This window comes from Ursus maritimus, assembly GCF_017311325.1.
Source record: "Ursus maritimus isolate PB19 chromosome X unlocalized genomic scaffold, ASM1731132v1 scaffold_X1, whole genome shotgun sequence".
NCBI classification, from domain to species: Eukaryota; Metazoa; Chordata; class Mammalia; order Carnivora; family Ursidae; genus Ursus; species Ursus maritimus.
Window position 1 is genome coordinate 107,076,153 of NW_024423319.1, and position 9,897 is coordinate 107,086,049.

The 9,897-nt window shown below is 43.0% G+C and overlaps 1 protein-coding gene across 1 annotated transcript in view; it reads right to left on the bottom strand.

Annotated features, from left to right (window-relative positions):
• Positions 1–2,574: 2,574 nt before the first annotated feature.
• The window catches only part of SMS (spermine synthase), a 50,541-nt gene continuing 43,218 nt past the window's right edge, over positions 2,575–9,897 (bottom strand). Inside the window, exons 10-11 of the mRNA XM_040633523.1 lie at positions 4,519–4,634; positions 2,575–3,085 (exon numbers count right to left, since the gene is read on the bottom strand). Of these exons, the coding sequence (XP_040489457.1) occupies positions 3,046–3,085; positions 4,519–4,634 (156 nt within the window). The 3' untranslated portion in view covers positions 2,575–3,045. The remainder of the gene's footprint in view (positions 3,086–4,518; positions 4,635–9,897) is intronic.

Consider the following 9,897-nt stretch of genomic DNA (forward strand, 5'->3'; position numbering starts at 1 on the left):
AATTAAAGAATGGCTGTATGATAGGATGGTATATTGTTTTCGATTATATATAGATCATATGAGGCACAACAACCATTAAAGTAAAATAATGGTTTAGATTGTATAACATTTCCTTAAAACGCTGCAATAGAGGTGGTTTTTAGCTATCACAGTTCAGTGTGCCTGAACAGTTCCAAAGATGTTAAAAAACAATCAGGCATCATCCTTTCTCCAATACAAAGGAATGAGCAGGGTCAGAATCTACCCCAGCAAGTATTTCATCTCTGTTCCCATCCAGCAGCTTCTCTCTCCCGAATGCGCCCTCTGTGGTCGGGCACAACCCGCTCCATCTCTCTTACTCTCTCCCCTCTGGGCGGGACAAGCGTGTCATCAGACTCAGCACTGGGTTGAGCCGTGGCACCAAGGCTAGCCTTCAAGTATAAAGTTATGCCCCAAATATTAGTCACAGCACACCCAGACAGTAGATAGACTTGCTTTTTCTATAATGGGGGGAAAAAATCCAATTCCGTTAAGCTAAAATGGTGTTCTAACAGTATATATATATATATATACCGTTATTATATTATATATATATATATACACAATACCACCATTTTTGTCACACAGTAGGCAAACACAAAGCTTTGGCCAAGCATTACAGAAGAGTTTGAGGGGGGTAAGTAGGATTCTTAATGCCTACCAATGCTGTTTTTAAGCTCTATGCACAACAAAAATATTTGCTCAAAGCCGATCTAGTTTCAACATGACTAACTCTCCCTTTATTCTGTTATTGTTTCTTCTCCCATGCCAATCCAGTAAAAAAGAAAAGTTGGCATGCACTCATTTTTTAAAGACTATCCATTAGAGGGGCGCCTGGCTGCCTCAGTCGGTAGAGCATGCGATTCTTTATCTCGGGGTTGTGAGTTCAAGCCCCACGTTGGTGGATTACTTAAAAAATAAAATCTTAGAAAAAATAACAACAAAGCGATTGAAAAGAAAAAGAACAACACCTATTAGACAAACCTATCTTGAGAGGAAGGATGTTCTGGATAGACAAACCTATCTTGGGAGAAAGGGTAATTTTATCTCAAAATACACACTGAATATTTCCATTTTTTAATGCTTTGCTTACTGCCAACTCACCATACATGCACTCCATCCTTGATACAGCATAAACCTTTGATGAGAACAATGTAACCACTGATGTCTAATAATCCGAGTCAGTAGACCTCCACCCTTGATGTGGATTGTTACCCACAAATACACTACCAAGCCGTTACTTGCCTCACTTCCTTAGGGGAGTTTCTGCTCTCTCGTTGCGGGTGTCTCCACAAACTATCATCCTGTCTCTGTGCATCTCAAAATCTTAAAAAGTGTCACTGCAGCCATCCGAAATGATCTGTATTTCCACATCGAAGACACCAGTATGAGTGGGAATAGAAATAAGCTTCTGACTTTCAACTTTACAGTAAGGCCAAATCTTTTCCTATCCTCAGGCCAATTTTATAATGAAGAACTGGTGAATGCAATAGGTTGTGTATCCTTTACCACAGTGGTAACTGAAGTCATTACTACTGTTCAAAAAAGGCCCTAAGGCCAGCCCGTTATAAAGAGATAAATGGCACCGAGTCAGAGAATAGAACTAAAAAGAGACAAGGAGACACCTTTGTTCTGTGAGATCAGCAGTGAGAAAGTAGGGACCTGGCTGAAATAAAACAACAAACACGTGAAATTTCTCATTTATAATTTTAATCGAAGCATTGCTATTCATTTTTTTCTTAACTCTTATAAGCACCAAATTTTAATAGCTAAGTCAATTTTTTGGGAAAGAAACACCATCAAAGAACTTCCCTCCAGAACAAAACAATGATGTTCGTTCCTCCAAACAACCAAATTCGAAGTCTACCAAAACAAAAACAAAAAGCCCACACACACACACACAAAAGTAACAAAAATCACATTCTAGGGGTTCAGTGCATTTAGCAGCCTTCGCTGTGCTGTCTAATCATCCTTCAGCTGACTTTCAAAAAAAATTAACACCCTAGCGCATCAAAATATACATTTTCCATTCGCTTTGTTTAAATTAAAAATAATAATTAAAAAAAGAAAACTTGAAGGAAATCACAATCAATTGCCTGACTCATTTCGATGTCATGTACAGCATATGAAGGTCAGGAAGGCTATTTGCAGCACACGTGATTAGGAGAGATTGGTCTTCAAGGTTTAGCTTTCTTCCAAACAGTGTAAAATACCCACCTGGACAGAGAGTCAAGGAATACGAGCAGGTAATTCAAGGAAGAACAGACAGCACTTAAAATTTGTTTGCTGGCCTACAAACTGGAACACGGATGAGTTTCATGGCTTGAAGCATTGTGGTGATGGGAATTACAGCCTCTTAACAAGGCCACTTTATGGCCTGAACACCTCCCACCTGTGACCGGGACGACAGTGGGGAGAAGGGAGCAAAGTGGAGAAAAGGCTAAAGGCATACAAACATTCCCTCAGGTAACGCTACTGCTTCCTAGGTCTTAAGAAGTTTTAGGGAATGAATACGACAAGGAAGGGTGGGAGGGAGGTGAGAGATGGGGGGGGAGGATTTTAATCGAAGCATTGCTATTCATTTTTTTCTTAACTCTTATAAGCACCAAATTTTAATAGCTAAGTCAATTTTTTGGGAAAGAAACACCATCAAAGAACTTCCCTCCAGAACAAAACAATGATGTTCGTTCCTCCAAACAACCAAATTCGAAGTCTACCAAAACAAAAACAAAAAGCCCACACACACACACACAAAAGTAACAAAAATCACATTCTAGGGGTTCAGTGCATTTAGCAGCCTTCGCTGTGCTGTCTAATCATCCTTCAGCTGACTTTCAAAAAAAATTAACACCCTAGCGCATCAAAATATACATTTTCCATTCGCTTTGTTTAAATTAAAAATAATAATTAAAAAAAGAAAACTTGAAGGAAATCACAATCAATTGCCTGACTCATTTCGATGTCATGTACAGCATATGAAGGTCAGGAAGGCTATTTGCAGCACACGTGATTAGGAGAGATTGGTCTTCAAGGTTTAGCTTTCTTCCAAACAGTGTAAAATACCCACCTGGACAGAGAGTCAAGGAATACGAGCAGGTAATTCAAGGAAGAACAGACAGCACTTAAAATTTGTTTGCTGGCCTACAAACTGGAACACGGATGAGTTTCATGGCTTGAAGCATTGTGGTGATGGGAATTACAGCCTCTTAACAAGGCCACTTTATGGCCTGAACACCTCCCACCTGTGACCGGGACGACAGTGGGGAGAAGGGAGCAAAGTGGAGAAAAGGCTAAAGGCATACAAACATTCCCTCAGGTAACGCTACTGCTTCCTAGGTCTTAAGAAGTTTTAGGGAATGAATACGACAAGGAAGGGTGGGAGGGAGGTGAGAGATTGGGGGGGAGGGAGAGGGGGTGGGAAAATGAGAGGGAGGGAGAAAGAGGAGGAGAAAAAGATGGAAGGATGGAGGGGAGCCAGAGGGCAGAAGCCTTTTCTCCAAATGTCATCAATTAATTTCTACAGTCTCTCAATATATAAACAGATCCGAGTGTGAAAAATGCTCCCAAAGGAAACTGTGATGAAGGTGGACAGTTGGGAGGGGGAGAGAGGTCAGGGATCTCCACAGGCCATGGAAGAAAATGGCCGCCCCACAGAGAGCCTGCTCCCCTCCTCCTAGGGAGACCTAGGGGGTTTCCTAGGGTCTGTGTCTGTCCGGGGCTGTCGGGGCTTGCAGGCAAGGAGTGCCTAGAGGGCCAGGAGCAGTTGCACGATCCTAGATAGCAACGAAGACCGCTGTGACAGGAAACTGGACTCGGCCACCTCAGAGAAGGAAGTTTTTATCTGAAGCCCAGAGTCTGCCTTTTAGGAGAAAGAAAGGCATTTTAAATTTCCAATGACAATCCTCGTGCTGGTTTATCTCTGGGTTCTTTTATTTTCCTGGACACTTTACTAAGGGGAACTAATAAAGAACACCAACATTAACTCTGAAATCTCCAGCACTGTTTTTTAGCTCTTGGTTTCTAGTGCAAATTGGGATCAAGTGCAGTGTAGAAACTAATATTAAAGTAGGATTCATTTTAATATAAAAGTAGAATAGAATGAGCATATTCATTCTTTTTGCCCGCCACAGCTCAAGTGGTGCCTTCGACTAGGGCCTCTGAAGCTTTAGATGCACCCCAGTCTCCAGGCAGGCTGGTTAAGATGGCTCACCAGGCCTTACCGCCAGCCTCTGCTGGGTGGGGCCTGAGAACCAGGGGGGCTTAATCAGTACAACTACCTGGGGAGCTGTGGTAGGCCACGCCCCAGCAGCTGAGGGTGGGACCCAGGAATGAGTATTGTTTTCAAGTTTCAGGGAGTTCCAATGTGCAGCCACATCTGAATGCCATGGCCTTATATAGTACAGAGCTAATTTCATTTATTATTGGATTTAAGTGCTGAACTGGCATGGGATTTACTTGGGTGTTGTGATCTGACAACACAGTGTTATGGTCTAAGGATACAATTCCAAGTATGAAGGAACACAGACGACCTCCTTTGAAAATTCCACAGGACAATACAGGCGCCCGAGCTGTTCTTCATAGAGTGACAAGGCTTCCGTCAAATTGACACAGTTGCCCTAAATCAAAGAGAGAAAAGCAAACAATGGGATTCTCGAGTCTCACTGAGGGCCCTGCTCATTTGAAGGTCTCTAATCAATGAAAACAATTTTAGCTTTAGATGAAAGTTCATCTTTGAAAATGAGATAAGGCTTCTGTACTTTGACAAACTGCGTTCAGTTCTACTTATAGATCCATTAGCTCACCCTTCTTCTGCCTCATTTAGCAAGCCGTTTCAAATTATTCAGAGTACGAAGCAACAGTAAGCAGGGAGACCACTTTCTCACTAGTAACACAGTCACTGTAGCAACAACACACAATAGCAACGATTCGTACACATAGCTGTTCAAAATGTTTGCCCAGTCGTCACCACGGTGTTGAGAAGGAAACATCACAACGATAATGTTCTCAATTTCCAGAATGGTTTGAAACTACAACCCTCCTAAGAAGCTAAGACAATGATACCGAACTATATTCCCATCTCCATGCTTTCCCCCAAGTATGTGATTTTAAGGCCTACGAGAACAAAAGTTTATTCAGAATATATGTACTAAGGCTATCCCGCAATTCCACTCCTTATCAAACATCTTCTCTTGACTTCGTTGTTCTAATTTTTCTCCCTTTCTTGCCACCACTTTCTCAGCCTTCCCAGCAGCCAGGAGTGGTCAGGGAGATAGAGCGAAGTCTGCTGGGGGCTCCTGGGAAAGTTTATGCTTCTGGACAATCAAGGATATACAAGAGTGACCTGCCTCTTCAACTTACTTCCAGCCTAGAACCTAGAGGTGACATCTGAAGCTGCAGCAGCCACTCTGCGACCATGAAGAAAAAAGGATGAATGAGATGTGGGCCCAGAACAGAGTAGAGCTATGGATCCGGTATCTGCGTGGTTCTAGAACAGTGCTGCTGCTTCATTTTCATTTTTTTTTAAGTAATCTCTACACCGAAGGTGGGGCTCGAACTCACATGCCCGCAATCAAGAGTCCCTCTCACAAGTCCCCCGTTCCACTGACTGAGCCAGCTGGGTGCCCCTAAAGCACTGCTTCTTAATCTGTAATGTGCATGTGAATCACAAGTGATTTTCATTCCATAGGTCGGGGGTAGGGCTTATCATTTTAGCACAATTTTCCCTAAGGGCTTTTCGTAATGGGTACTTAATACCACCCATTTCCTTTTAACCTCTGAAGTTTTTTTTTTTTTTAAAGATTTTATTTATTTATTTGACAGAGATAGAGACAGTCAGCGAGAGAGGAAACACAAGCAGGGGGAGTGGGGGAGGAAGAAGCAGGCTCCCAGCGGAGGAGCCAGATGCGGGGCTCGATCCCATAACGCCGGGATCACGCCCTGAGCCGAAGGCAGACGCTCAACGACTGAGCCACCCAGGCGCCCCTAACCTCTGAAGTTCTTAACATTCTGAAGACTACTGAGTATCTGTGCTGCTTCCATTTCTTCTTAACAACTTCACTACCAGTGCGCCTTAGAATAGCCAAGTACAATGTAAAATGAAAATCATTTACAAATGAAGGCATCCCGTGATGTAAGCATCCCCATGAAGGGCATTTCGAAACCAACCAACCAGCCACTGGCAAGTGGGCAAAAAGAACTATTCTGAGAGCTTCCCTCGGGGGTTTTAACTTAGCACATTGGCTCAGCATGACGTCGTCCTTTAGTGCCAGCTCGTTTAGTAACCCATCATCTAGGGTCCTGCAGTGGGATTTGGCCAAAGTGCCCTTCACCAGTATATAATTTGGTTTCAACATCAAGTTCACCGTGAGAGTATATAAACACCACACGTGTAATTTAAGACTCACAAATAGAAAACACTGCCTGGATGTTTTTAGAACACACCACCACTGGGGAAGCTATAGAATGAAAATGCCACCTAGGTGCACAGTTCAATGGTTTTTCTTGCCATCTTAAAATTGACACCACACTCTCTTTATTGAGGGCATATGGGAGGACGTCCTTACTGACAATGTGGTAAGGAAATAGGAAAGCTTCAATTTGTTCTTCCCCAACATTGTCAAAAAGCAGTTTAAAAAAAGGAAAAAACCTCACCACACATGGAGACCGACCCAAAAAAAGTAATGTGATACATTTTACTTTCCTGTGTTTTTAAATGGAAATACATTTCTTTCTTTTCTTAAGAAAGACATCTTTCGGTGCTGCCGTAACGGTGCGCATGAATGTCCTGGCAGACGCTCTCAGGAGCATTAACAATGCCGAGAAGAGAGGCAAACGCCAGGAACGTAAGAAGCCATGCTCCAAACTCCAAGTCCAGTTTCTCCCTGTGGTGATGCAGCAGGGTTACACTGGTGACTCTGAACTCACTGTGAACCTCACAGGCAGGTTAACCAAGTGTGGAGTGACCAGCCCCAGATCTGATGTACAACTCAAAGATCTAGAAAAATGGCAGAATAATCTGCTCCCATCCCACCAGTTTGGTTTCAGTGTACTGACAACCTTAGCTGGCATCATGGAACATGAGAAGAAGCAAGATGAAAATACACAGGAGGGAAAATCCTGGGCTTCTAGGGATGTAACACATACATGCAAATAAAATGTCTTAATGGACAAAAAAAAAAAACATTGGCGATGCAGAACAAAAACCCAATAGAGAATTAAAGACCTCTTAGGGTTGGGAAGGGAATAATTGGCCGGGGCGGGGGGGCATTCTAAGAGATGAATCCCAATTCAGTAGTTTGGTTCTAGAAAGTTTTCTCTGCCCCATGTTAGATGTGGGTAGGTAACACTTGCTTTTTTACGTTATAGATTTCTGTACTGTTTTTCTCTTTTATTATTATTTTTCAGAGACAGCATGGGGGCAGATGGAGCAGAGGGAGGGAGGGAGAGAATCCCAAGTAGGCTCTATGCCCAGCTCGTAGCCCAATATGGGGCTCAACCTGAGCCAAGATCAAGAGTAAGGCACATGGGGCTCTTGGGTGGCACAGTCGGTTGAGTGTCCAACTCTTGCTTTCAGCTCAGCTCATGATCTCGGGGCTGTGAGCCCCAGCCCTCCACTCTGCGCTCATCTGGCAGTCTGCTCGAGATTCTTTCCCTCCCCCTCTGCCCCTCCCACTCGTGCTCGTGCTCTCTTTCTCTCAAATGAAGTAAGTAAGTTTTCAAAAAAAGAGTAGGACGCTCAAGCGACTGAGGCATCCAGGCACCTGTTTTTATCTTTAAAATTTAACAATTAGCAGGCTATGATTTCTGTGATGTAAAAAAATAACAGGTCCAGAAGAATACAATCTAACAACACCATTCTTAACAAGTTCAAAAGCAAGCTAAACAATATAATGATATAGGAAATTACACATAAGTGAAACAGCTATTAAAAAAAAGTCCAGGGGCGCCTGGGTGGCTCAGTCGTTAAGCGTCTGCCTTTGGCTCAGGGCGTGATCCTGGAGTCCTGGGATCGAGCCCCACATCAGGCTCCTCCACCGGGAGCCTGCTTCTTCCTCCCCCACTCCCCCTGCTTGTGTTCCCTCTCTTGCTGGCTGTCTCTCTCTGTTAAATAAATAAAATCTTAAAAAGAAAGAAAGAAAGAAAGAAAGAAAGAAAGAAAAAGAAAGAAAGAGAAAGAGAGAAACATGGGAATAAAAAAGAAATGGGTTACCTTCTGGAAAGTGGACAGAGATTAGGGAAGAATGTAGATGTGTTAAGTGAGGGTACTAGTAATGTCCACTTCTCAAGGGGTGGGGTAGTATTTTGCATAATAATCTATATGAATGCCACATACATAATTTTGTGTCAAAGAACCTCCAGGGCTTTTCTTAATGGGAAGTGGGGAAGAGAAGGGAGGGAGGTCAAGTTCCAGCACCTGTCTGTCTCTTCTAGTCTCTTGAAAGCCTATCTTCCCCGGATTCAAACCTCAGGGCCCACCAGAGTCAGCTCAATTCCCACCCGCTCCACAGCGCGACTCTCCACAGCCCTCCGCAGGTTTCACTGTAGACTTGCTATAAAGCATGGGTCTGCAAACTACTTCTGTAAAGGACCAGACTGAAAATAGTTTAGGCTATGCAGATCACACAGTCCCCATCACAACTACTCAGCGCTGCCCCTATGAGAGCAGACAAAGGTAAAATGTCATGAATGGGTGTGGCTGTCTGCCAAGAAAACCTCACCAAAACAAGCAGCAGGGGAGATTTGGCTCGTAGTTTGCAGACCCCTGCTTTACAGTCAAGTCCAGAATCCATAAAGAAAAAAAAATCATTTCTAAGTATCAGGCAAAAAAAAAAAAAAAGCCATTCATAAACAGTTGTCGGTTTCCCTCGAAGCTTCCCGATACTTTCACCAAGGGCAAGGTCTAGGATTAATCATCATGGGGGGGAGGTGTCTTCCTGCAGGGGGAAGAGAAGGAAAACAGGATGGGCTGAAGACTAATTCAAGGTGTCTCTTAGAGCTGCCAAGTTGTCTTCAGCATTATTCATCTCAGATCCCATCAACTGCCCCAGGCCTGCATTAAAATGCCTCCTTGGGAGAATAAAGTTAAGACCTCTCTACTAGTTTTTGACATTTAAATATACTAATGCTCTTTAAAGGGATGGGGGCCGTCTCCCGAAAGCCCTTAAGAATTACAGGTACGCAGCCGAGCAGTACCAGCACGGAAGGGCTTATCTTCTGCTTATGAATCAGCTCTCTACCAAGTAAACAGACTCAGATCATCACTTAGCTCCTTTTGTGGTCATTTTCAGAATTTTCTTTAGGGCTTTAGCAGGTTATGTATATTTTTTACATAATAAGACATACAAACTTTAGACTTTCTTTTAAATTTAAGAATCCCATAGAGAATGAGAAAAAAAAGCAATTTGCTTCCATCTGGTGGTAGGAGCTCATACTACAGGCAAGGCAGTTTATGAAACTCATGCTGATAAACTGCTTTTCCAATGAAGAATCTCCTAGAGGATAAGGAGAGGGAAAATTCAGGGAGGGGGGGGAAAAAATCACAATCTGTGTCTCCATCTGGTGGCGGCAGCTCATACTACAGCCACAGCCCAAGGTTGGTCTATCAGGACAGTGGGCAGAGGACACAACCGAACTCATGAATTCCCAAGAGATGACAGGTCAGCTATTTACAAACTACTGTTTGAAAGAACATAATTCAGTTACGATGCTCTAACCTTAACAGACATAAATTTCAATAAAATACATGCAAATTTCAAAATATAAAACTCTGATTGAGAGTTTTGGGGAAAAAACAGTTCAGTCGTCTACCTGTGTGAAGTATTTCCCATCCTGTTTCAGTACTTTCATTGAGAGGTCAAGAATCAGTCTGAGAAACTCCCA